The 27,264-nt window shown below is 40.6% G+C and overlaps 1 protein-coding gene and 1 long non-coding RNA gene across 13 annotated transcripts; both read right to left on the bottom strand.

The window, feature by feature from the left end:
* Window positions 1–748: 748 nt before the first annotated feature.
* sec31a (SEC31 homolog A, COPII coat complex component) lies at window positions 749–22,478 on the bottom strand. 12 transcript variants are annotated; one of them, XM_066650328.1, is made up of 29 exons: window positions 22,276–22,478; window positions 20,090–20,169; window positions 19,863–19,986; window positions 19,125–19,323; window positions 18,105–18,200; window positions 17,651–17,791; window positions 17,385–17,527; window positions 17,057–17,156; window positions 16,580–16,741; window positions 16,316–16,468; window positions 15,685–15,915; window positions 15,458–15,532; window positions 15,085–15,135; window positions 13,084–14,097; window positions 12,216–12,378; window positions 11,688–11,875; window positions 11,397–11,523; window positions 10,079–10,224; window positions 9,752–9,925; window positions 8,834–9,046; window positions 8,048–8,143; window positions 6,658–6,754; window positions 5,387–5,785; window positions 4,237–4,269; window positions 3,187–3,245; window positions 2,678–2,932; window positions 2,408–2,527; window positions 2,249–2,320; window positions 749–2,136 (listed from the first exon to the last, which is right to left on the bottom strand). In XM_066650328.1, exons 2-29 carry the CDS (start codon window positions 20,166–20,168, stop codon window positions 1,957–1,959), a joined length of 4,890 nt encoding a protein of 1,629 aa, XP_066506425.1. In that variant the 5' UTR covers window position 20,169; window positions 22,276–22,478; the 3' UTR covers window positions 749–1,956. The 12 variants fall into 12 exon arrangements, with proteins under 12 accessions (XP_066506425.1, XP_066506413.1, XP_066506416.1 ...); XM_066650316.1 differs by lacking the exon at window positions 13,084–14,097 and adding an exon at window positions 3,040–3,060; XM_066650319.1 differs by lacking the exon at window positions 13,084–14,097 and adding an exon at window positions 3,040–3,060 and having other exon boundaries at window positions 5,432–5,785.
* A 2,350-nt stretch (window positions 22,479–24,828) lies between these two features.
* On the bottom strand, window positions 24,829–27,243 carry LOC136674833 (uncharacterized). The gene is made up of 3 exons (XR_010796100.1): window positions 27,122–27,243; window positions 25,725–25,858; window positions 24,829–25,109 (listed from the first exon to the last, which is right to left on the bottom strand). It is a non-coding gene; the product is annotated as an uncharacterized lncRNA (long non-coding RNA).
* Between the last annotated feature and the right edge of the window lie 21 nt (window positions 27,244–27,264).

The raw sequence follows: 27,264 nt of genomic DNA, 5'->3' as shown, positions 1-27,264 counted from the left end.
TGTCACTGTAGGGACTCAGCATTCTGGGTTAGGGTTACATTGGCTACAACCCAGAAACACATAGGTGGATTGGCTGTGCAATATTGCCCACGGGTCTGAGTGATTGGGTGAATACGTGAAATTGTACACAGAAGGGACTGGGTGGGTGCCTTGTGAAGGACTGGTGCTGTGTTCAGGTTGTGTTCCTTCTGAACATTGTGATTCCAAAGTGATTTAAAGTCCCCTGGCCAGTGAAATTCAAGTTTCCTGATCTTTTAACATATGCATGTTTTTTTTCTTTGTTATTTAAAATATACTAGAATGTGTGAAGTGCAAATATCAGTCACTGCCAAAGCTGGGCGTTTCTGCGTTCCAAAGGTTCTTTCCATCGGGCAAATTCAGGAAGCCAATGTCATAAGGTAAAAAAAAAAAAACATCCCATCAATTTGCAGGATGAATAAATGGAGAATGGTACCAACTACATACTCATATATCCTCACATACTGAATGAAGATGAGGCAATAGAGATACCACTCAATTTAAGTTAGTTTTTAGGCAGTAGTTTTTTTCTTGGACATATCCCATTCAGATGAGCAGAGAGTATATAAATAAACAGAACAAAGTAACGTATGGGTGTCCTGCTTCTTTAAAGTCATCACCACTTCTTTTTTATGACCAGTGTGTGAAAGAATAGCAAAATTAGAGAAAGGAAGAACAGATTATTTCCCACACATTAAATGCAATCTTTTTTTTTCTGCATGAAATGCACATTTAATAGGAAATTAATATTTAAAAACTTTTGGATCTCCTCATCATTAGACAGTGATGTTAGAATATACAAATTACACTGATTCTGCGATATATTGATCAATTTATTAGACAATGGGCTTAAAATGAAATACCTGCCTCCAGTCTTCACAATATTCATTTAAACATTGTGCACTAAAACCCTCCAAAGTAATTTGTACATGAAAAGCTACTTTCTTCAAGTCCAAATCGAAGACAGGGTCAGTCAAAGACCAGCAGCCAGACTTAGTCTTCTCTCGGACTTTCCTGTTAACTTTAGTGTTTAAAGCAGTGGCTCTAATGTACAATCATAAGGCAAGCTGAGAATATATATATTTATCACACCATATCAAAACTCGGAGACATTGCTGATAAGAAGAATTCCCAGCAAATTTCCCTTTGATGGTGAACATCACCAGTTGATTTGGAAGAGAACCACTCGACACAAATTACAGTGCACCACTTCTCCTTTTTACAAAAGTTTTGTTGTTTTTTTTCATACCAAATCAAAACTAATTAACAATGGACTGTGGCTTTTGCATCCTGTTTTAGAAGAAAGTAAAACTAGGCAGCCTCATAAAACAGAAACCTGAATCTGCAAACTCTGTTTAGACACTGGTATTAAATCCAGTCTTTAAAGCTTTAAAATAAATAACATTTATTGAAAATATCTGCTTGTTTGAAACTTCATATCCATCCTGATCAACAGAGAATGCAGTAATGGTTTGCAAGGAGTAGTATCATTGAAAAAACATCACTGAAATGGCAAGGCTTCTTCTGATCATACATAACAATAGGCTAAAAGATATGAAGAAACAAAAAAGGTAAAAATGCAGTTGACTGAGAGCTCGATTACATGACAAGCCCAAAATAGCAAAACCTCTCATTATTCTAGGGTTTGTCTCTTATCTGTTGCCTTACATTTGCATTTTCCCAAAACATGCAATTACATTTCCAGAAAGGAAGGGAATCCCTCCCCATTGCACTGTGCTCTGCCACGATTAAACATATAAAATGATAAACAAATCTAAAACAGAAAACCTAAAAATAAGAGAAAAGCCTGTAAACTGGAATGCATCATTCCAGCAGTGGTAAGACTGGCGGTACACGTCAACAGAAGTTGGTCCTTATTGACTGATGGCTTGTATCAGAGTTGCAGGAATACTGGCGAGTAGTGTGCGCAGCTGGAGATCAGACGCCCAGTTTGTTAGCCTGTGTCAGCACCACCTTCAGGACAGGCATGAAGGCAGAGGTCTCGCTAAAGTTGCTGTTGCTGACGATGTGTGTGTGGATGTTGAGGCTATCGGTGTAGGCGCGTGCCTCGATGCTCTGGGCCATGTTGTGGAGACCACTCACAATGGCTGGAGAAAGCTGGAGAATTAAAGAACATAGTGGTCAAACATGAGACAGAAATTATATTAACATCTGACAGTTCCTTTGCCCTTAAGAATGAGTGTGATTATGCTTCCATTTAAACACTCACAGTCTGCTCTCTCAGTTTGTCATAAAGGTATTCCAGCCTTTTGTTAGCGTCATCCAGCTTCCTCTTGGTTTGCTGTTGGGATGATGGGAAATATAGAATGTGAATGAAGTGTTACAAATAAACCAGAGGCTTAATGGGCTGAGGATTGATTTGACTAACTGGATCTGTGGCAGCAGCCAAGCATTTCTGGATCAGGGCCTCGAATGTGGTCTTGAGAACGAGGTGCTCATCTGGGATGGGCTTCTTCGTGATCTTCTCAGCAGGCAGAGACTGCATTGGCTTGAGGCAAACACATTCAGAGTCAGGTTTGCTATAAATAGACATATGATCTAATTTCTTGCAAGTCATGGCACAGACTTATATAGAGCAAAAGATGTTTTGACTACTCCACTATGACAGATTTAAAATAGCGTAATAGGAGTTTGGTACCTGTATGATGTCTCCAATAGGTGCCCCTGGTGCTGCTTCTGCAGCCATATTGGGCATGGCAGGGTTTCTGCTCACAGGTCCCAGAGGCTGCTGTACGATATTTACAGAACCAGGAAATCCAACTGGCTGACTTGGGTGTGGCTGCTGCTGCTGCTGTTGTTGCTGTGGAGGCTGCATGGCGGTCTGCTGCGGGTCTCCCAGAGGAGCCATGATGGGTGCTGTAATAGGAGCAGGAGGAGTGTAGTTTCCTTGGATCTGGAGATGAAAGGACAGACAGACATCCATATAAAATGTTGGTTTATTAAATCAGGTATTAACAGAACTATGATATGGGGTGTAATATTGGTGTAGATGTATCAAACCTTTAAGTTATGGACAAGTTCCTGGCAAAAAACAAAACTATTATTGTATTGTATGTATTAATTTTACAAATGTATCACTGTTTCTAATTATGTGGTCTTTAGTAGAAATTGAGCACAGTGTTAAATCTGTTTCTTCCTCAAACCAACCTTCTTCTTCTTGGGTACTCTGTTGAGAGCAGGGGGATCGTTCCAGCCGTTCTGGGGCCCTAAGGCACAACACATTAAAGATAATGATATTATTTTTACATTTACAGATAGCAAAACTGTCCAGCATTCCTGCTGGACTTCATTTAGTGATCCATACGGGTCAATTTTGTGTGTGCTTTTCATTAGTGCATCCCTCCAGCCCACTGATAGGAAGCAGATTAATGATTATATTACAGGCTTCAGCCAAATAAATTAATGATTTAAATATAATCATGGATACCATAAATAACACTGTGCAAACAGGCAGCTGTGAAATCTTTATATCTATTTAGCTTTGTGGTTATAATGGCTTTTACTTTTCTGGGTAGGATTTACCATAGATGTTAACACTTGGGTGTGAGGATTTGATTGCATTCAGCCACATATGAATTAATGAGTTCAAGTGCTGAACTCAATCTAAAATAATCACTAAATGCTTGTGTCCATAATAGGAACATTTTAGCAGAAAAACCTAAAAAACTAACTGCGTATATTTCATATGCCTCAGTTATAAAGCATGTTTACACTAATACAACTGAGGTCTCTCTACATGCCACGCTGAGCTAAATTTAGAGAGGGAAAGAAAGAAAAAGAAATGGAAGCACTCTGGCCTGGCTGTTGACCTACTGCTGATTGTGCACCACAGCTCCATTCTCATCAGGGTAATGGCTGACCTACATTGCTCATCATGCATAGAGCTGATCACTCTGCAGCATCTATTCACTGCCGTTCTTGCCAATGATGAATCTAGGGCAACTGGTTTATGATGGATTTCCAGTCTAGACCGCTTAGATTCAAGCCAAAATCTATATAATGCAGATTTCAGGCTCCAAACCAATTTACAGTGCAGAAAAATGCTGTACTCAGAAATCTGTCATGTAAAATGTGATTTCTTCATTGTATCCCAGTTATTAATTGGACTAATCATAAGTAATGATTATTAGCAGAGAATAATTATAGTCCATTTAAAAAGGCTGTAATACAGTAGCACAGCTCCTTATGAAAATTCACCTTCTAAAAACCAGGTATCCTGAGTGATGCCTCCTGTGGATAAGACAGAATCACAATTTTCTTTCTATATATTTATCATCATGCAAACATTTCTCAAAAACTCTACTGGAACATGAACGCAGCAGGGTTACTCATGTTCCTAATGCAACAGAAAAACCTCGACACATCCTTGTCATCACTACAAGGACTGACTGCTATGTTAATAAGGGCTAAATCTCTTGCCCTAGCAAAAATACTTAAAGCAGGTAATTGTATTTTATAGTCGCTAGCCTGGTTTTTCTCATTAAATGTGGATTCACATCTGTTTATTGTAGGCAGCTGTTGTGCCCTTTGCTCATTTCCTCTTTGCTCCGTGGAATACAGATGAAACCTTAGGAACTGCAACAGGAGCTCCCCCTTATGTCCTTTAGTGGATAGCAACACTGCTCAAATTTGAGCATGATACATGGAAAAAAATATATATTCAGAGCTCAATATTTTCTTTCATGAATATTAAAATATAAATGATTCTTATTCTTTCTATTTATTTGACCCCTTGTCTCTGGTGGATAGAATGTCTATTGATGCTTTTTGAATCACGAGTAAAAATGAACACAGATGTATTACCATGGTAAACTGAAAGGCTTGTTTCTTAAAACCAGATTTAACTTAATCCCAGACTTTTTATTATTAATTTTTTTAATGGCAAACTTTATTCTAGGAACTATTCTTGTGTCTAATGTCACCTAGTCATTTGTCAAGAGTCTTGTTTATCTCTAAAGTAAAGAGCTAAACACGTGTCCAGCCATGAATCTAATGCAAACAAATGCAAAGAAGGTGATCCTAGGATAAATATAAATAGCAAAAACATGAACAGTCTTTTATAGCACCCACTTCATAAGCTCTTTTAATTTACCATGTTAATACAAAGGCTTCATACCTGTATTTGTTATAATGTTTGTTCAGGTGGCACCAGAGATTATTCAGGCCACATTTATGCTTTTAAGTCCTATTTATTTACTCTATATTTACAATATAGCGCACATGAGATGTTCAGAGGTGTGTGTGTGAAGGATGAGTCGATTTTGACATGATAATAGAATGTAAACCTAGGAGATACTCTGTGTGTGTCTGAGTCAGAGTCTGAATGAAAGGGCACTGTGGTGCAGACCTGATCTCTGTGAGGCTGGGATGAGGGGGGGCTCAGCCTGTGTACCTGAGGCTCCGATGGGTGGAGGTGGAAGATAAGAGGTGGGAGATCCCGGACCGCCATGCTGGAAGGATACTCCGGAGGTGAAAGAAGGAGGTGAGAAAGAAGAGGAGACTGGAGAGGAGAGAGAAGGAGGGGCCGCAGCAGGAGGTGGCCCCGGGAAAAGAGGAGGCCCAGGCTGAGAAGAAGCCGGGTGCATGTACCGAGGATGGTAGAAATGAGCTGGAGCAGAGGATGAAGGTGGAGGAGGAAGAGTAGGGGCTCCAGAGGTGGAGTACTGGTTTGGCTGATACTCTATCTGGTTTGGCTGATAGAGACTCGGCCCCCCAGCACCAGGTGTGAACTGCTGGACCTGGGGGTCTGAGGTTCATACAAACAACAGAGAGAGAGCAGGCAAATGCAGTTAGACACTATTCTGAAAGGGAAGTACATAATAATTACAGTGGATCCGCAGCCAACATTCAATATATACATGCAAGAAAAATGTTTACTTCAGTGCAATATTATTTGAATAGCGGTATTAATATTCATTAAAAGGGATGGGACGTTATGACAAGCAACCTGACACATTCTGCAATGCAATTTTCTACTATGAAGACTTTTTCCTTTTCACCTTAGTAAATAAATAAAATAAAATTACATTAATTTGAGCAAAGGTACCCAAATAGATCCAGTAAATATTCCTGGCTGGACTAGATGATTACAGAAAAGAAAACTAAAGACCTGGAGATTATTTCATTAGTATTCAAACAGCAGTTGATATATTTTTAACTACTATTTCTTGTTTATTACTGTTTTTTAAGCATTTTAAAAATATTTTAAGCATTTTAATATTTTGAAAATATCAGAACAACACCGTAACCCTATTAATGGATAATGTTCACTGAAAACTTTGATATCGCCCCATCCCTAGCATTTAATGTTGGCATTTACTGATAGCAGAGACGCATGGGGTCTCTACTATCCATCTTTCACATCATGCAAGTACTATATTATACAGCCGAAAGACATAGTCACCTAAACGGATTTTAACTATTGCGCATTCAGTTGCTGCAGTAACTAGAAGCTGTATCAGAAGAAAATAATAAATCCAAACATTCTAATATGTTTGCTTTAGAAGAGAATCAATGCAGACAGAAAGAAATAAGCTTGAGGATTTCTTTAGGTTCTCTACTGGGGTGTACGTGTGTGAAATCCAAATACAGATGAAAGGAGGCAGGTTTAAAACTTACTTTGATACTGCTGGGGGTACATGAACCCACCAGGACCAGGTGGACCAGCACTCACTGGAGACTGAAGCCCACCAAAGGAACCAGGAGTAGGCTCGGACTGAGAGAGAGAAAGAAAATAAGAAACAAAAAACATGACACAAATAAGACAATGAAAGACAGATAATATAGATAGAAAGAAAAAGGAAATACAGGAGGAAAAGAAGCAGAGTAAAATTAGAAAGACAGAAAAAAATTAAAGAATGAAAACAAGAATGTGTGAGAGAAGGAAAGCAAGAAATAATGAAAGAAAGAAAAAGGTAGGGTTATCATTTTTTAGCTTAAATTATGAATTATTTTCATCTCCATGAATTGGATTCAAATCACTGCTGCCATCGGCGAACCTACAATCAAGACTTCAAGTTAGCAGGAAATAAATACAGAATTCTTTTGACAAACCCATCTTTGTTGGTCCCTCTGACACTAACATAATTAAAGGTGATGGAATATTATAATACTTTTCAAAGCTTTGATATAAATATAAATTAAGAAAAAAAACATATAGACACAGCTTTAGCCAGCTATTATCAAACTATACAATGACCAGCTATTAGCCAGCTATTATCAAACTATACTATGACCACTCTACAGATATAAACCGTGTGTGTGTGCAACAAATAAAGCACTACAAAAAAAAAAGGGGGTAAATTAAAGCAAACGTACAAAGTGTCATGTATTGAGTACTGCTGAGGATATTTGTAGAATAACTTGAGTGATGCAGAGCAACACAAAGTGTACAAAAATCAGCCCTTCTCTGAACAAATATTAGAGAAAATTCCAGTAGCTTCTACTGTGCAAATGGACAGAAAAATAGAAAAACAGAGACATATGCAGAAGAAAAGCAGACATGCAGACACAGCTATGAAGGGCAGTGGGATGGGGAGGGGGCAGGGTTGGGGTGGGGTCATGCGTCCCGGTGAGTGTTTAGGGGTCTGTGTGTTATTAGAGTAAAAAGAAAGTGTGTAATAGGTGAAAGGAAATTGTTTCTATAAATGTGTTATAGCAGAAATACTGTATTCGGAACATATATTTTTTCCCTCAAAATTAAAAAAAAATTACCAAAAATACTATGAGGGTTAGAAGGTGACAGACAAAAAAGGATTTTTTTTTAAATCATAAAATGTATAATAAAACAAATATCCATTTGTGTTATTAAGTAATTTCACACATAAATACTAACAAAATTTGAAAATCGTATAAAAAAAAGTGGTAGCTCTAAACAGACTACTGTGCACTGTGCAAATAATATAATGTATATCTCATGGATATGGCCCTCTAAGACTCCAGTCTCCTGGGACAGAGAATGTGTGTGTGTGTGTGTGTGTGTGTGGCATGGGCCCAGCTCTGTCTGTACCTGCAGGTCTGTTGCTGGGTTTAGCGGACGAGGGACACTGGGCAGAGCTGTTGGGGTTTGATTACTCCAGGAAGTGACAGTAGAGGCAGCCCTACCCTGAATACAATAGAGACACACACACACACTCACACGCCTGCACACTGCGACGGCTGTTGGATGAGGTGGGGAATGGGGGCATCAAAATGGTTTTTAGGGATGCTGTAAATTATGAAGATGAGGTTATCCTTTTAGGAATGTGTACAATCCTCGCCTACATAAAACCAGTGTTATCCCCTCAAGGAAATAGCGAGCAATCAGACAGAGCATGCGAATCAGGTTCATATATATTCATATGTAAGATACATAATGCAAGGTGTCTTACTATTCAAGCAGATATTCTTTCAGTGGCTAGACACACACACCCCCATGGACACTTTTGAGTCGCCAATCCACCTACCAATGTGTGTTTTTGGACTGTGGGAGGAAACCGGAGCACCCGGAAGAAACCCACGCAGACACAGGGAGAACACACCAAACTCAGTCAGTCAGTCACCTGGAGTTACAAGTTACTTATTACTCGAATAAGTAACTTGTGGACTTAGTTAGCATTTTTTTAAATGCTAGTTTATATTGAAAATACAGATATATATATATTTTTATACAGATGATGTAATTTTGCTAGGAGTTTCTCATGAAACTTTATAACGTAATATAACTAGTATTTAGTATTTGGATAAATTTATTGAGTATAGACCCACCTGCTGTGTGTGTGTGTGTTTGTGTATGAGCCAAGTTATACATCCATACCTGCGGGTAATACTGATGTGTGGGGGCAGGGGCAGGGACAGGAGCAGCAGGTGCGGGATGAGGGGGTGGTTGTTGAGGCTGAGTCTGCATTGGAGCATAAGGCTGCGGTTGCCGCAGCGCTGTGGGTGCAGCAGCAGCAGCCGCCGCCACAGGAGCCACAGCCTGCTGACCCAGAGCTTTGCTCAGACGCTCTCGCAAAAGCTGCACTGCAACCTACACCAGGAGAGAACAGAAAACAAACAAGACTTTATCAACAACCGCACAACCTTGATGACGAGAGATAAAAGCTTTTGCTGTATATTCACATGGCTCAGGTTACTCGTGTTTTCAAAAGGCAGTGCCGTGCCAGCAGAGAGACCTGAGCATCCAAATCCTGCCAAGTCTGAAAGCACTGACAGTGCCAAAGCCATTCACTAGCAGAGACCAAAATAATTATATAGCAGGTGCATCCTGCCAAAGTAGTAACCAATAAGCCAAGCAGCAAGACTGGCTGTAATGTGTTACATAACGATGTATTACATACTTGGAACTAGTAAGATACAGTTTCATGCAACTGTAATGTAATGTATACTCTCTACAAGCAGAAAGTTTGCAGTGAAGCCCTGCAAATGATGCCCTTATTGCACATCTCTGCATAATATTTTCTTCTTTTTATTGTTCCTTGACTGGAACAATACAGCAATTAAGAACTGGAGTCCATATCTTAAACGGACAGCAATAAGCTAATTTTGACCTGTACAATATGTAAAGGCATTCAAACCATATTGCCTATAAACCAGACATTTATATTAGATCACTTCTTTTCACCTCAAACGTATCATGAATGCCAACTACTGTGAATATAAAAAACAACTTCCAAAATTAAGATGAAATTCAATTAATACAATAAAGACAGAAACAGAAAGGAACAGTACGTGCCTCCTCTGTGTTGGTTGGCAGGTAGGAAATAGCAGTCAGCAGGCTGCCCTGAGAGGCAAGCAGGTTGGCATACTGACTCATCTTCTCCGCCAACAGGGCTCCTACTGCAGGGGCCACACCGCCCTGAGCCTTCTCCACAGCATTACGCAGCACCACCACCTTTTCCACAAGGTCCTAGAGGAAAAAAAGCGAACAGGTCATTAGTCGGGCCATTCTGAACACGGTTAAACTCCAGAGGAAATGATGTATGAAGGCTGTGCATGCATAATAATGATCCGTCTTTTACACTGATAATGTTTATAAAATGTGCTGTAGGAGGTGGCCTACCTGCAGAGAGAGGGGGCTGCTGGAGTCCTGTGCTTTAGACCAGCAGGACAGCAGTTGCTCCATACTGCCTGCACAGATGTAACAGAGACAGGCCTGAGCCTGAAGAGCCACATCCTCAGCAGCCTCCAGCCTGGAGCCCAGCAACCCTGAAATACACAGTTCCAAAACAGATGTAACCACATGCACTTACCATGAAATGAAAGTTAATAACATGGAAACTGTGTAATAATTTCAGGTACTCAGACCTATGTCAGAAATGAGCAGAGGAAAAGCACCGATATAAAAGAGATATTTATAACAATAGTTTGTTGGAAAATTGTTTAAAGCTAACCCTCACCCGAATCCTTCATCAGTTTCCTAAATTATCTTCTGAAATCAAAGGTATTAGGAATGTTTTAACAGAGAGTTGTCCTCTAAGCTGCATTAAGAGTTTCTCCTCTTATTGGGGATGCTTTAATCTAGATTATGAGCCATTCCTGTGGGGATTTGACAGCATTTGCCCATAAGTGTGTGAGATCATCCCGCTCCGGGTGACTGTCTGTGAGGAGTGTGGTGTGTTCTTCCTGTGTCCGCGTGGGTTTCCTCCGGGTGACTGTCTGTGAGGAGTGTGGTGTGTTCTCCCTGTGTCCGCGTGGGTTTCCTCCGGGTGACTGTCTGTGAGGAGTGTGATGTGTTCTCCCTGTGTCCGCGTGGGTTTCCTCCGGGTGACTGTCTGTGAGGAGTGTGTGAGTGAATGTGTGGTGTGTTCTCCCTGTGTCCGCGTGGGTTTCCTCCGGGTGACTGTCTGTGAGGAGTGTGGTGTGTTCTCCCTGTGTCCGCGTGGGTTTTCTCCGGGTGACTGTCTGTGAGGAGTGTGGTGTGTTCTCCCTGTGTCCGCGTGGGTTTTCTCCGGGTGACTGTCTGTGAGTGAATGTGTGTGTCTGTGTTGCCCTGTGAATGACTGGGGCCCCCTCCAGGGTGTGTTCCCGCCTTGCGCCCAATGATTCCAGGTAGGCTCTGGACCCACCGCGACCCTGAACTGGATAAGCGTTACAGATAATGAATGAATGAATGTGTGAGATCAGGTACTGATGTTGTATTAGATCTCACACAAACACACACTTCTAACTTATCCAAAAAGTTACTGGATGGACACTCTAGCCCATACTTGGCTTTCAACGTGATGACATTGGACCTTAATTCTTACACTTTGGTTTATTTTGTATGGTAATCAAATGTATGGTATTGTTCATTTATTATTTTTTTTGTGACCATATAAAACATGAATAGTTGCTTTTTTGTGGTTTGGAGAAAACTCCGTACTCCATTCCTCACTCACCACAGAGAGAGGAAAACTCCTCAGGTTTGGCGTAGGTCATCACTGCAGCCAGAGCCTCCTTCCAGTTCTGGAGATCACACGTCTCTAGAATATCCAACCAGTCTTTCATCACCACAGCACTGATAAGCTACAGGTGAGAAAAGATAAAGTTATTAGGCCAAGAAGAGTCATCAAATTACAAAATGTGACAGATAAACTGAAGAATATAGTCATGGTGTAAAAAAAAAGTAGGAAAGGAAGAACTAGCCTTTAACGAGAGAAAAACAGGTTTTAAGCGCTACATCGTCTCACCTTGCCAATTTTGCTTTGAGATTTAGCCAAGTACTTTTTCTGGGTCTTCTCAAGCAGCTCTGGACCACCAGCAATGGCCAGAATTATGCTGTCTGCCATTCGGTTGTCATGGAGACAGAGGTTGACAGCAGATTCAAAGTCACCAATAAGCAGCGCTTGGGTGATGAGACCATCTATATTTGTGGCACCTAAAAACAGCAAAAATTCAATGAGGAATTAGGTGTTGTAAGAAGTATTTAAATAATTTAATATTATTACTCATGCACACCAAGAGTTGTAGGTTTTAGAGAACAGGCCCAATTTCAAAGTGTTTTCAAAGGAAGTGACACTTTTTTGTGCCTTACATGTAATACTTGCAACTGTCTGTGTGGAACACTCTGGCTGGAAAGCCTATGTCAAAGGTGTCGTTGCAGACCAACCAGAAAAGATAAAGTGGCCCTTCCATGACAGCAGCACCCTCAAAAAAAATACGCAAACCAGAACAGGAGACATCTATATGAATGTCTGCACAAGACAGAAAGTACTTGCCGTGGCTGGCTTTAACAGTTTCAGAGGATTGAGACAGGGTCTCTTCAAGTACAGGGATCTGATCAGCAACAGCATCCTCTTCACCAACAGGGATCTCCTCAAGCTCTAGACACTCCCCCGCAGCAGGAGCCTCCTCCTCTTCCGCTGGCCCATTTTTCTCCACCTAGATACAAAGCAAACATCTCACTAAGGGTTAAAAAAAATTATACTTTGATTTTTTTCCCCTTCAAATTAGTTTGGGAATTTTTTTTCAAAGCTTAAATCAATATAGCTGGCTTAGAATAATGACAAAAAACATGATGACCTCACTCATTACAGCCAATAATGGTCACTCACATGTGAAACATTGATCAACATCAAAACATAAAATTACTTTTATTTTCAAGGCTACTATTGATGACCATTGAGAGATAATTGGATTTAGCATTCATTTAAAATCCAACCATGCATTTCATGTTCCCCAAGGTCCAAACTACATCTACCACTTCATTCGAACAAAACTTACCACACCACAACTGACCTCCACCAAATTTCATGCACTACTTCTATGCAGTCTCTCTCCAAATCTACTACTCATCACTATAAAAACTAGCAGGTGGAAAACAGTGAATTAGAAGGAATTAGTTTGTGCACGTCGGCAAGAATGGGATACCACGTAGCCACCATATTGTCAGCATTCCTGTGTGAGACTCTGAGGTTCAGATTACATCTTAACTTTAGCCTTTAAATCAAATCCCAATAACTGGAGCAGAAAAGGACCTGCTAATGTTGTGGAAATAGTTAAGATTAACAAAAGAAGGTAGGGCAATGCCATCACACAGGGATGCTGTGGCAGGGGACTGGACTACGGCAGGCAGGACGAAGGTACCTCCTCCAGTTCTGCTTCCTCTTCTTGTGATACAGGTATAAGGGCCACATTTCGGATTTCCTCATCATTTAAAGGTACTGCGCTCAACTCCGGGGCAGTTTCCGGTCCACCATTAATAGGAGGGGCAAGCTCAGACTCGGGTGTACTGTCTGACTCAACCACTGGAGTAAAGTCAATTTCTGGTGCAGCTTGTTGAGCGGTGGTGGGAGGTGAGAACTTGGAAACAGCCTGTGGGTCAAGTTGAGGTAAGAAGCCTGGTACAGGTTGAAAAGATAGAGGACTGGCCAACTTTGGCAGAATGTCAGCTTGAGGTGCGGAATCAGCACTTGGAAGTGATTGGTGTGGATCAACTGGTGATGCAAGCATTGGCACAGATTCTTGTGGTCCAGCTAGTGGAGCCAACATTGTTATGGACTGTGGTTGGTCCATCAGATGTTCTACAACAGATGTTTTGGACAATACTGGATAGTCATCACTGATAAATGATGAGACTACCATGGGTTTAAGATTATTTGCCTCAGAATCTTGTGGAATCATTACTGGTGTTGACTGAAGTAAAGCCTCCAAGTCTGGAGAAGCCAGATCAAACTCAGACGGTTGCAATGCACCTGAATTTGCAAACAGAGGCAGAGGATCTGGCTGATCTTGAGACATAACCTCAAGCACAGGCTGTGTTATGCCAGTAGGTGGTTCAGCAGGATGCGGCAGGCTAAATGCAAGCTCTGGTGATGGTGCGAGAGCAACCAAGGGCTGAAGACCAGGTTTAGCTTCAGCTGTGATTACTTGAACGTGATTGGAGCCGGCATCAAGCATGTCATTAAGGAATGGTTCCTTAACAGCTTCCAGGTTAAGTTCAACCAGTGGTTGATTGGCAACCTCCCCATGCACTGTGCTACGAAGTCCAAACTGAGCAACAGCAGGTGGCTCAAGCTCTTGCGTTGGAGCAATTTCTGGGCCAGGACCAAAATCACAGGTGGATGCAGAAGCATGATCAACTTGAGGTGTGGAGGAAGGCTACACATGCACACCAGGGTAGGGGTGAGATGTTTGGGCAGTCAGACAACATTCAGCACATAAAAATGATTACAAAATGTTCCCAATGATATGAGATGCCAACAAAAGCATGCAGATGTTTGACAAGACGTCTATGATTGTACACACACACACATCTGGCTTTTGCAACAAAAGCAGCATTTCTTCTGAAATTAACACAATCAATATAACCTAGGCAAAGTCAGCAAAACATCAACATACCACAGAATAAGTAATGATGCAACTAGCAGTTTGGCAATTTGGTGAAAATATTATGAGAATCCATAAATGTTAAATGTGATGCGATAATCAGTTAATTAACTTCAAAGCTAAAGAGATTGTAGCCTTAAATTAAGTCAAATGAAGGCACCCATGACAAAGAAATCATTGATTTGTTGATTCATTCTCTTTCTGTAACTGCTGCATCCTGTTCAGGGTCAAGGTGGGTCCAGAAATGAATCAATCACTGGATGCAAAGAAGCAATCCACTGTGGATGGGTTGCAAGTGTGCCACACACTCATACTTATGGACACTTTTGAAAAGCCAATCCACCTACCAGCATGAGTTTCTGGACTGTCGGGAAAAGAAATGGGAGCAACTGGAAAAATCCCATGCAGATATGAGAAGAACACACCAAACCCCTCACAGACTGTGACCCAATTTGGGGATTGAACCCAAAGACCCTAGAGCTGTGGGACAGAGACACAACCTGCAGCACCACTGTGCCACACTAAACTAATCATTTCAAATGAGTTAAGGACTGAGGATCCAACAAATCACACTATTACGTAACTTCCTTTTTAGCTGCAGAAACTGTTTCACTTCTCTCGCTTAGGCTTGGGAAACTAACAACAGTTTGACCATTTTGACGTTATTGAATATAATTGTCATCTAACATTTAGCACTATCTAGTCTTCCAACTAAAATATCAATATTAAGCCTGAAATAAATAAAAATAAAACCCTTACCTCAGTGCCTTTGTCTGACTTGCAGTCTTTTGTTTCTAGTGCTGATGCAATCTGAAAACCACACAAAAAAATGTAATAAATTGACTTCACCCTGCAGAGATTTTATAAAAGCAGAGCATCTGTCACTGTTACTTTCAGGCACAGCATCTCAAAGACAATTTGTAGACAGTCCAAAATACAATTATTTTTGGCCTTGGCAGTTTGTTCTAGGAAAACCTCTAAGAGTTTCTTTACGTGGAGTATATTTAAAAGGGTTTTAAACAAAAGTGGTTCTTCTGTGGTGTTATGTTTAAGAACCTTTTTTATTGAAAAAACTGAACCTTATAAACAAGTCAACCGCTGAAGATTTTCTGAGGACATGCACAAGACTCACCTTTACGGCTAGTTCCTCCTTCCTATATCCTAGAAGTTCCAAGTATTTGCCCCGCGCATCATCTTCAAAGTGAATCTACAAAGAGTGAGCTATATTAATTTCCCTAAACCACTTTAGTGAGAAATAAACCCTGAGCTTTATCTTTTGTTGATATGCATGCTTCTATTACCAAACAGAAACGGCTATGATTCAGTTACAGACAACATTTTACAATATTACATTTTTACCTTGAGAAAAGCCCAAATTGTCTTCTCAAACTCATTCTGAGAAGCTTCGATTTTTGTCTGGCAGAATTCCACAAAGGTTCCTGCATTAAGTGTGGCCTGAAGCTGGTTGGAGCGCTCCAGGAATTCTGTTTCAGTGACAACCTGACTCACGTGTACCACATGGGGTACGGGCTGCTGAGGTTGCTGGGGTGGTGGTTTGATGTTCTCAAAAGAGAGGAGTTTACCACCAAACTGGGAAGAAATAGGCAATAAATAATCAGTTGTCAAGGAAATAAGACAGTAAATGTGCAGAACATAAGCAGGAATGAATATGACTTAATGTGGCTGCACAATAAAAGATACAAATGAATGTGTGTGGAGTGGGTTTGAACCCTGCTCTCCTGCATGCAACCATACAGCTGAATGATAATAACAACAAAACACCCACATTTACAGCTCAACAAATGCTTCAAACCTGAAACACATTCTCTCTTTATTCTCTCACTCAAAGCTGGATGTTATATATCTGAAGTAGTAGTAATGGCTACAGTCACCAAAAAATGTTTTATTTTTAAGAAACAAAACATGCTTATCCTTTAAGTTTAAGTTCTGCTAAGTTTAAGTTTTAAGTTCTGCTAAGGGTGAAACTCACGGCAAAAGAAGCTCCTACAGGTCGACGGATCCACTTTGGTGGTTTCTTCAGTGGTGTGAAGGTACTGTTTGCAGTGTTGACTTGAGGAAGCTGCAGTGGAGGTAATGTCTGGCCTGTGCCAAAAGGATCCATGTTGCCGAATGACGAACTTATCTGTCAAGTCCAAAACACAGTAACTTGTATGGACAGCGAAACGCCACTACATAAAATTCAGGCCATCAATTTCAATTACCTATACAAGTTGCAAAAGCACCGATAGATTACCTGATCAGCCTGGGCACTTATAGCAGCATCATTACTGCCTCCCATGACTGAGTAGATGCTGATTCGTCCATCAAAGGAGGCAGCGGACAGGACAGCAGGGTTCCTTGGGCACCACTGGATATCAAAACACCACTGAGAGCTAGTGGGCAGCTCATAAAGAACCTAGCCAAAAAAACAACCACAATTCAAACAATAAAAAAAGCAGGAAATAAAACAGTCATATTCACATACTGTGCTGCATTGTCCAGGTATTTTTTAGATTAGATTCAACTTTGTCATTGTGCAGAGTACAAGTACAGGGCCAATGAAATGTAGTTAGCATCTAACCAGAAGTGCAATATATAACATTATTTTCATAATTTACATAAAGTGCAGTTGTGATTATTATATATAAAAAAAGCTTTAAGCTTTCTTTGTATTAATCTTGTATCTGTTCTATCGGTTTCTTTTTTGAAAGAGTGTTTGAAGGTATCTAACCTCAGCAGTGTTGGGGTTCCAGCAGAGAATGCGATTATCTTTCCCACAGCTCAGCAACAACTCAGGGTCAGCTAGACTCCAAGCAATGGCCAATACACCCCTGATAAAGCAAAGCAAACAAACACACACACATTCCTACCGTTTAAAAGAAGCATTCATCTAAAATAGTATTAAAAGAAATCAGCATATTTGAGCAGAATGAGTAATGCATGCTGTAAATGCTAAAGAAACATGGACACATTAACAGCATTAACAGTAACTTTTTCTGGTAAAATGGTATATCTATCAATCAACATTTTCAAAACAGTATTTCAAACATTGTTCATACTTTGTGTGATTCTCCAGGACTCTGAGAGGAGAAGTGGCAAAGCGCAGGTCCCACATCTGAATGACAGGCATGCGGTCATCCTCCGAGGCTAAAGCCAGCTGAGTGGCCACCTCTGGGTTCCAGGCCAAACCAGAGCAATGCATCTAAACATACCATATTAACATTTCCCATTAAATGAATATGTTTCTGTAAGTGTACCATACACCCTGAGATACAGTACCACATTTTGAACTTCAGCCTTAAAAACAGAAGGACATCTGACAAACCCGGTTGCTGTGGTCGCTGACTTTGATGATGAGTTCATTCTTCCTCAGATCCCAGATGGATGCTCTCCCGCTGGGACTAGCTGAGGCCAGGATGTGCTGCACCTGGCAGTTCCATGCCACACAGCTAATGTCCTCTAGAGGCTAAATAAAATAAAATAAATTATATTATATATATTAAAATCATTCTGAATAATCCTGACAAGCCATGCCTGTGATATAATTTGCATTAATAAAAGTTTTGTCAAATGAATTTGTTAAATTTCAGACAAATCATATGCCCTGTGATATGTGTGAGAAATGTTCTTTATAAAGTAATAGGCGTGAGAAGCCAAAGCTGGTCTTTGATTATATAGGGTTTAAAGAAAGAAAGGTAGAAAATGAACAAACAGCCAAACAAATACAAACACAGACCATTTCCAGTTATTCACGTATGAGCTGAATAACAAATGCTCACCTGTGTTTTCGGTCCCGGGGTCATCGGGGAGCCAAAACTGTTCAAATCCCAGATGTAGATTTCTGACTCATTACCTCCGGAGGCGACTAGGTTAGCCTATGAAATACAAGAGCACTTGTGTCCAAACAACAGGAAATCCATTATATATGAAATACAGTGGAACTTGATCTGTTCCGTGACCCGGTTCGTAAGTGAAAAAGTTCGTGTCTAGAGTAAATTTTCCCCATTTAAAATAATGGAAAAGCAATTAATGCGTTCCAGCCCCCACCCCGAACGTCACAGTTTTTGCACTGATATATGTTTACAACACTCTCAAATTAGTAAAAAAAATACATGTAGCGTTACTAAAAACGAAATACAGTGGTAACAGTAATAAAAAAGAAATAAAAAAGTTTTAAGTGGTTACACATCGCTACCTTGAAGACATGACGACTGGCTGGAGGAGTAACACAGGCACTGGCTGTATGACGGGAGGTGGGGGTGGGTGGAATAACGGAGAGTACGTGGTGAATGTGGGGAGACGAAGTGTAGATACGGCTTAATTTAGCACCAATTTCGCTGTCTGCTATTTACGCTAATGCTAAATTGCTAAAACTACAATTTGCTAATCTTAAAAGCTCACTCAAGTCTGGGCTTTGGGAGACTCGCCGATTGGGGTCAGTGGCCATTTCCAGCCGCCGGCTCGGCGGAGGCTCGGGTTCGTTTCTAGAGTCATGGTTCGTTGGTGGAGGCAAAAAAATATTCAAATGCCCGGTTCGTATCTTGGAAAGTTCGTTAGTATAGGTGTTCGTAAGTAGAGGTTCCACTGTACTAGGACAACTTTTAAACCCATTAGTAGTATGAGTGCTATTTTAAACCACAATAAGCCACTGCATGAAGCAGTAAGCAATGTCTAATCTAACAGTTTAACAATAGTTTTCTTTCATCAGATTCACACCAGTTGTACCATTATCACCCAAACACAGAATACAGATGTTTACTGGGTGTTCAATATAAAAACAAACAAGGCTTGATTATTACCTGAAATAAGTTGACATCAAGAGCTCGGACAGGCCCTGTGTGTTTATCACACTGGGCAATGACCACCTCACTGTCCCCTTCAATGATCTTGGCAGGGTCATAGAGAATGATGTTGCCCGTCTCTCCTCCTGCTATTAGCACTCCAGAAGGGTGACTCTGAGCAGACGTTCCTTGCGGTCCCCAAACCAGTTTGTGATATCTGGAGAGAATGCAGAAAACGTTGAGTTTTAGATAGATAGAATAAAAGAAAAGCCTAGAGGTTAACCACAGATAACCAGAAGGGATGATGAGAATATATCTGGAGTAAGGGCTGTAATGGTCTTCCATAATCAATACAACACAGGCAGATTCCAAAGCAAATCCCCTAATACCCTTAAACCTTCAGTGACTCATCAATCCACACGACTCAGACACAGGACACTACAGACTTTAACTGAACAATGATAAATCTGAATCATGGGAAACATTGCAATTCCAATTATAACTGATTCCAAAATCCAATTCCTGGTACAAAATAAGTAAATAACTTTTTTTCTACTTTCAACAATGGAATAATTATGTATTCAGGAATAAAATGAGGGAAATGATGGCACTTTAAAAACACAAACGTGTATACAAAACATCAAACTATTTATTATTGGTAATTTTATGTAAGTACACAACCAGTAGGTTATTGGTTTGAAGTTTAATGACATCAATTATCAATGACAACTGACAGAGGTGAGAGTGAGAGGAGACCTGTGAGGTGAGGAGAAAACACCACATGACTTCATTGCCAAAGAAGGCTCTGCAAGGTCCAGTTCAAAGATTTCCAACGAAGCATTGGTGCTAAAAGTGGCATCAAGCTGCTGAGCAGAGGTTCCTGAAAAGACAGAGAAATGCACATGAGAAACATTAGTTTGGCATCCACTCATTACATATAAACCTAGGCTGTGGTAATAAGAAGGTGTGTGTACATGAATTACCTGTTGCCAGGTAAATGGGGTGGTGCTGTGCTGGGCTCCAAGCCTCAACAGCAGTGCGGTTTATCTCTTTTAGCTTCATCCTACAAAAAAATAACAAAAACATTCAAATGTGCAAAGGAAATATGTACGTTTTTACTATAAAACTCACCATGGTTTAAATGATGCTTGTAAACAAATCTTTAACATGACAACTCTAGAAAGAGGGGGGGTCACACTTTACAGCATACCCCTCTGCTTATGACATATGGAGCACAAGTGATGTTTCTACTTTCGGTGTAATTACATGGTTGAGACGTAAACAAAGTCATGCAAAGAAATGCACATATAACCACAACATACAAATTCAGAACTGTTAATCATTGGAATATTAGGAACGTGAAGAGTTTCATGTCTCTAAAAGCTACATTAAAGAATACAGTAACCAAATGTCTACATCTGCAATGTGGACCACATCTGAAGAAAATGAATTCAGTATGTTTTCTCTAAATGAACAATTTCACATCAGACCACTCTCAACACCTTTGCTTACATCTTAACAAATGTATTCCCCTTTAAAAAGGATGTTTTTCTACACTTGTCTTGTATTTATTGAGATTTGCTTTCTCATTGTTGGTCCTCTTATAACATTGATGTCAATAACTGTATTTAATTACTGAAACTATATGGTCTTTCTGCATCTTCGTGTGACCTTTTGTAATCCCCCTCATAGTCCCATAACCCATTCCCACACTTACATCAAACCCCTCCTTTCACACCTCTTCTTACCCTTCCTTCCTCTTATCTCTTTCTTTCTTTGATCATCTTCATCACCCCTTTTACCCCTCCTCAAACTCCCTTCCCCCACTACTCCAATGTATATAAGGCCCTCCGAAAATATTTGGTGTTAGACTGGATTGGGTACAGGATGAACTGGCTATAGACTGAACTGGTGACAAACTGATGACCAAGCTGTGCCTGTGAAGAAACCTCTGAACCTCCAGTTTTCAAACTTCAGATCATCCCGAGATAGACTGAGATCATCCAGCTGTACTCATACATGATCCTGTGTAAATAAACTCCAGTCTCCTGACTCTTCAATGCCGAATTTCTAACATTACTTTCATATGACAATCTCCAAACTATCGTTACCTCTTAGAACTGAAGTTGTTTGGTTATTGTGGCTTGTAGAGATAATCATTTTAACTGATATACATTTCCCCAACCGCCTGCACTGTATTAGGGTTTACAACAGAAGCAGTGGACGATGGAACACTCCTTATAACGTCCCTGTAAGTGGGCGGAGCTAAACTGCTTCAGTTTAAAGAGGAATGTGTTGATATTCATAATGTTTAAGAAACCGATATAAAATAGAGACCTTTAAGCAGTTTTGTTTCCATATTATGCACTGTATGGTTGAGGGTGTTTGTTTACATACATCTCAGGCTACTCTTTCCGCAAAGTGAAGACAATTAATTTTCCCTTTAGGGTAGGGCCCAACCCATACTACCTGGGGTTGTCTGCTGGGCTTCATAACACAGGCCCAACATTCCTAGAAGAGCATGAATATGTTTTGGTGACAGATTGAATTATGAATGGTCTGTTGGACCAAGATAAAACTTCAGGAAGAGGGTGAAAAGGTGGGCATTTTAAGTCATGTGCAGGCTCTGTCTAGCCAAACTAGAACCTTTCATACTCAAGGGTTCGTGGCATATACAATACACAAGTGAAAACAGTTATAAACCTGGTTTAATTTAGTCTCAGTGTTTTGAAAAACCTAGATTTGCAGGGGGAAAAAACAAGGGACTAGGAGCATTTTAGGCTGAACTTAACTAGCCCAAATGAATGGGAGATACAGAGCCGTGACAAAATCAACAGCACGGTTCTGCATACATAGGAACAGTAAACGTAGCTAAAGTAAGAAAGCAGATGGTAAATAATAACGTTAACTGGGATTAAGGTTACAGAGGAAGAGCTTTCTAAGTTCCTGCAGCAGAGCACAAACAAATACATTCACTATAACATCCGTGACTCCTTTACTGAGCTCAGTGCATAATAAGCCAACCTTTACATTGGAATTAAATTGGCGTTGTATAGTAATATCAGATAGCCGTGTCCCTACGACGCAGCAAAGTATTGGTGCAACGTAGCAGAGAAGCTAACAGAGCTACCAAAGCTTCCGCAGGACTCTTTTAAAGTGCTAAACTCACCTTCCCTCTGAGCTCCAGTCACAAGCTAAAACTCATCCAAGCAGTGCGAGGTGGTGTTCAACTTCTATCCCCAACTTTAAAGACCCCCGTCCCTGGCTGTGCTCACTGTGCGCTGAGAGTTAACGGCAGCCCGGTGAACCACAGAAAAACACAGGAACACAGTTCCACGTCCCCACTGGCCTCCATCAACGTGGCACAATACAGCCCTCCCTCAGACCCCGCACTTCCGCTGAAAAGGCACGGAGAGCAGTGAGCCGCCTCCCAAACTACACGCATCCTCCCTATGTAGTGCACTAAGAGTGTTCCTGCTCCCTTCATTAAGCAGTACTCTTCACTATCGTGTCTTACGTAGGTGACGACAATACGGCGTGTACACCCAGATAGAGCAATAAATATCAAATATGCAAGCTGCAGAAATATAACAATTGCACACTGTGACTACTTGGTGTAAAAAAGCCGTTATTTTAATGTGCACTCCGTGGGGATTGGGTAGCCATTTGAAAGCGAGCCGCTAGTGAACTCAGAGCGTTCCCTATCCCCATGTAGTGCACTCAGAACGTCCCCACTCATTATGTAGTGCACTCAGAACATTCCTACTCCCTATGTAGTTCAGTCTGAGCATTCATAACCTTATATACAGGTGCATCTCAATACATTAGCATATCATCAAAAAGTGAATTTACTTCAGTGATTCAGCAGGTAGTGTCGCAGTCACACAGCTCCAAGGACCTGGAGGTTGTGGGTTCGATTCCCGCTCCGGGTGACTGTCTGTGTGGAGTTGGTGTGTTCTCCCCGTGTCCGCGTGGGTTTCCTCCGGGTGCTCCGGTTTCCTCCCACAGTCCAAAAACACACATTGGTAGGTGGATTGGCGACTCAAGAGTCCATAGGCGTGAGTGTGTGACTGAATGTCTGTGTGTGTTGCCCTGTGTAGGACTGGCGCCCCCTCCAGGGTGTATTCCCGCCTTGCGCCCAATGATTCCAGGTAGGCTCTGGACCCCCGCGACCCTGAACTGGATAAGCAGTTACAGATAATGAATGAATGAATTTTAGTTATTCAATTAAAAAAGTAAAACCCATATAGATGCATTACAAAGTGATCTATTTCTTTTAATGTTGATGATTATGGCTTACAGCCAATAAAACCCCAAAAGTCATTTTCTCCGAAAATGCACCTGCAAAGGTTTCCATAGCCTTTAAAATGGTCCCCTAGTCTGGTTTAGTAAGCTACACAATCATGGAGAAGACTGCTGAGTTGACAGATGTCCAGAAGGCAGTCACTGACATCCTCCTGCTGTGTCCAAGTGTATTAATGGAAAGTTTAGTGGAAGGAAAAAGTGCGGTAGAATATGATGCCCAAGCAACAGTGATAACCTCAGCCTTGAAAAGATTGTCAAAAAAAAAAGGGTCATTAAAAATTTGGGGGACATTCACAAGGTGTGGACTGCTTCAACAGCCACCACACACATGTATCCAGGACACAGGCTACAACTGTCTCATTCCTTGTGTCAATCCACCCATGACCCAGAGACAACAGCAGAACTGTCTCACCTGGGCCAAGGAGAAAAAGGACTGGACTGTAGCTCAGTGTCCAAAGTTTTTTCAGATGAAAGTCAATTTTGCATTTCATTTGGAAATTAAGGTCCCAGAGTCTGGAGGAAGAGTGGAGAGACACACAACGTAAGCTGCTTGAGTCTAGTGTGAAGTTTCTCCAATCAGTGATGGTTTGGGGAGCCACGTCATCTGCTGGTGCTGGTCCACTGTGTTATATCAAGTCCAAAGTCAGTGCAGCTGTCTACCAGGACATTTTAGAGCACTTCATGCTTCTCTCTGCTGACAAGCTTTATGGAGATGTGGATTTCATTTTCCAGCAGGACTTGGCACCTATCCACACTGCCAAAAGTACCAATAACTGGTTTATTAACCACAGTATCACTGCTTGATTGGTCAGCAAACTCGTCTGACCTAAACCCTAGAGAGAATCTATCAAATCAAATCAAATCAAATTTATTTATATCTATCTATGGGGTATTGTCAAGAGGAAGATGAGCCACCAGACCCAACAAAGCTGAAGGCCACTATCAAAGCAACCTGGGCTTCCATAACACCTCAGCTGTGCCACAGACTGATCACCTCCAAGCCACGCCACATTGATGCAATAATTCATGCAAAAGGAGCCCTGACCAAGTATTGAGTGCATAATGTACAGCCAACATTTCTGTATTAAAAATCACTTTAATAGTGGTTTTATATAATATTCCGTGATAATGACTTTTGGGTTTTCATTGGCTGTAAGCCATAATCATGAAACTTTAAAAGAAATAAATGCTTGAAATGGGTCACTCTTTCTAATGAATCCGAGTAACTTTTTGCATTGATTTAATGAAATAAATTAACTTTTTGATGACATTTTAATTGAGATGCACCTGTATGTGACATGACACACTTTATGATTATTGTGCAACACAATGTAACCCATGAGTTGCAGTGAACACACAACACAAGCAAGGCCTGTTTAACTAGAAACTTTATTTGTCAAATTTTAGAAATTCCACACAGTACTTAAACTTTGCCTAACAATAAAACAACATACACGATGAGCAAACAATGACCACTCACAATCAAAGAAAAGAACTTTCAGTAGAAAGTATGACTGTAAACCCAAATCTCTTTAAATTAGAACACACAATGACTGGGTTTGACAAGTACAGTTAAATGCAAAAAAATTAAAAATATATTTTCCTTAATTCCACCTTTCATTTAGATATATTTAAGGAATTCCAGCGGTTTCAATAAATAGAGGTTTTATCAGCACCATCACCTTGTAGAAGATCTCCCTGCAAAATAACAAACACCAAAAAGAAAACAGGTTATTAATACAAATAATGGCAAATATAATGGAATCCCTACACTTAGAGCATGTTCACTGTTTTTTTTTTTTATTTCCTGCATAGCAAATGTCCTGTCATAGCTGTGATTCATTTATTTGCCATTAAGTAAAAACGTGTGTGGTGACTCTTTTCAGACTGAACCCTCATAGTAGAGTCAATAATCCTTCCCATAAACAGGGTCAGATGGGTAGTGAGTATAATCATTGGGACAGTCTCATTAGCTATATACACTAACACGCACGCACGCACACACAGACACGTGGAACCACGTGCGCACAATTTTTTGTATTTTTTAATTAAACTCGTATACATTGCACTGAAAATATCTATAAACAAATCTGGAAATATATCCACTATTTCCAACAGCTGGTTATGATAAATAAAAAGAACATGGGTAAATAATTCTCTTAATGTTACTTCTCCGGTTATAGGCCAGACAAACATGTTAGCTGCTATCAAGCCTCGCTTAAACAGAACAAACACTTCAATAATGTATCCGAAACAAGTTTTAAAAGTGCGATATATTTTCAAACATTACACATAAACTATTTAATATCTCACCACATTAATCGCTACGTTCTGTCCGTCTTCTCCAGCAGACTTCTTTCTTCTTCCACTGCGCTTTATGTGAACTGTGCTGAACTCGGATATTTTCAAAATAAAAGTCCCGACAAGACCTTTTGAACCAACCACATCTGATACAAGAAATCAATCCCACAATCATACTCTGCTTTTATATTCATGCATTAAAACCTCTAATCAGATCACTGAGAATAATAGTGTAATTATTTCTACAGTAATATCACAGTCACAGGGCCTGGGGTAACTTCTGAAAACTGTTTATTATAATCATAGAGAAACACAGTTTTGGGCAGCACAGCGGAGCACTAGGTGGTGTTGCTGACACACAACTCCTGGGTTCTTGGGTCGTAGGCTCCTATGGCAGGGTACCTTCTGTGAGGAGCTTGCTGTGTTCTACCTGTGTAGAAATGTGAATGTGTGAAAGACTCATCAACTTCCAGGTTGGGGCTTTTAAAATGAAGGCATGTGACAGAAGTAAGTAGAGAAAGAAGTGAAGACTAATTATAGATTTGTGCATACTGAATGAAGTTGAATGTATAGATTTACGTCTAAGCTACATTTTTTAAACGTCTAAATATGTTATTTTGATTAATAGAAATCCATTTTAGGAGTTTAATTCATTTACTTGTGGCAAAGAGAATTAAACATTCATTCATTGTCAGTAAGCGCTTATCCAGTTCAGGGTCACGGTGGGTCCGGAGCCTACTCAGAATCGCAAGGCGGGAACACGCTCTGGAGGGGGCGCCATTCCTTCACATGGCGACACACACTCACACCTAGGGACACTTTTGAGTGGCCAATCCACCTACCACAGGGTGACCAGGACGACTACTGACGTGCAGACTGACCAATTAAATGTTTACAGAGAAGGTTATCGACCAATAACGGTAGCCCTACAGTCAGACCGTCCAATCAGAAGATTTTAGGCTATTTCACCACGCCCCCTTCTCACTCAAGCGAACCAATCGGAGTAGGGGAGGGCGGGACTAGTTTGTGAACGAAACGCTTCTCGAAATTCTATGTAAACTCTAGAAAAACAAAATCCCGGACGTTTGTGAAATTCAATTTTTTAAGTCTAAAAAGAGGACATGTCCGGGTAAAAGAGGACGTCTGGTCACCCTAACCTACCAACAAGTGTTTAATGAACTGTGTGTTTTTTTGCATCCGGAAGAAACAAACGCAGACACGGGGAGAGCAACAAACATTTAACCGGAGCGGGACTTGAACCCCTGGAGCTGTGAGAGAGCGACACTACCTGCTGTGCCACCGTGCTGCCCAGAATGAACAAAAATAATATAAATAAAAAAAAATATATATATAATAGGGGAATAATTAAATTATGACTTCACATTCCATTAAATCCACACAATACTTACGCAACATAATTCAATCTCAAATAAATAAATCCCGGTAATAATGAAATGAATGAAGAGGTTTGTTAGCTAAATCATGTGCTGTGATATTGTCGCCGTTTCCCGTGCAGTGTTGTTGTGTTTCCGGACCTGTGTTGGGAGGCGGT

This window comes from Hoplias malabaricus, chromosome 18 (genome assembly GCF_029633855.1).
Source record: "Hoplias malabaricus isolate fHopMal1 chromosome 18, fHopMal1.hap1, whole genome shotgun sequence".
Classification (NCBI taxonomy): domain Eukaryota; kingdom Metazoa; phylum Chordata; class Actinopteri; order Characiformes; family Erythrinidae; genus Hoplias; species Hoplias malabaricus.
This window is presented reverse-complemented; position numbering and strand designations above follow the sequence as displayed.

Excerpts from the sequence above, each read along its gene's own strand:
- sec31a (XM_066650328.1), bottom strand. The coding sequence starts at position 20,168 with ATGAAGCTAAAAGAGATAAACCGCACTGCTGTTGAGGCTTGGAGCCCA. Across the intron at positions 17,528-17,650 it reads TCAGCGACCACAGCAACCGG|ATGCATTGCTCTGGTTTGGC; the intron begins GTTTGTCAGATG and ends TGGTATGTTTAG. Across the intron at positions 17,157-17,384 it reads GTCCTGGAGAATCACACAAA|GGGTGTATTGGCCATTGCTT; the intron begins GTATGAACAATG and ends TTGCTTTATCAG.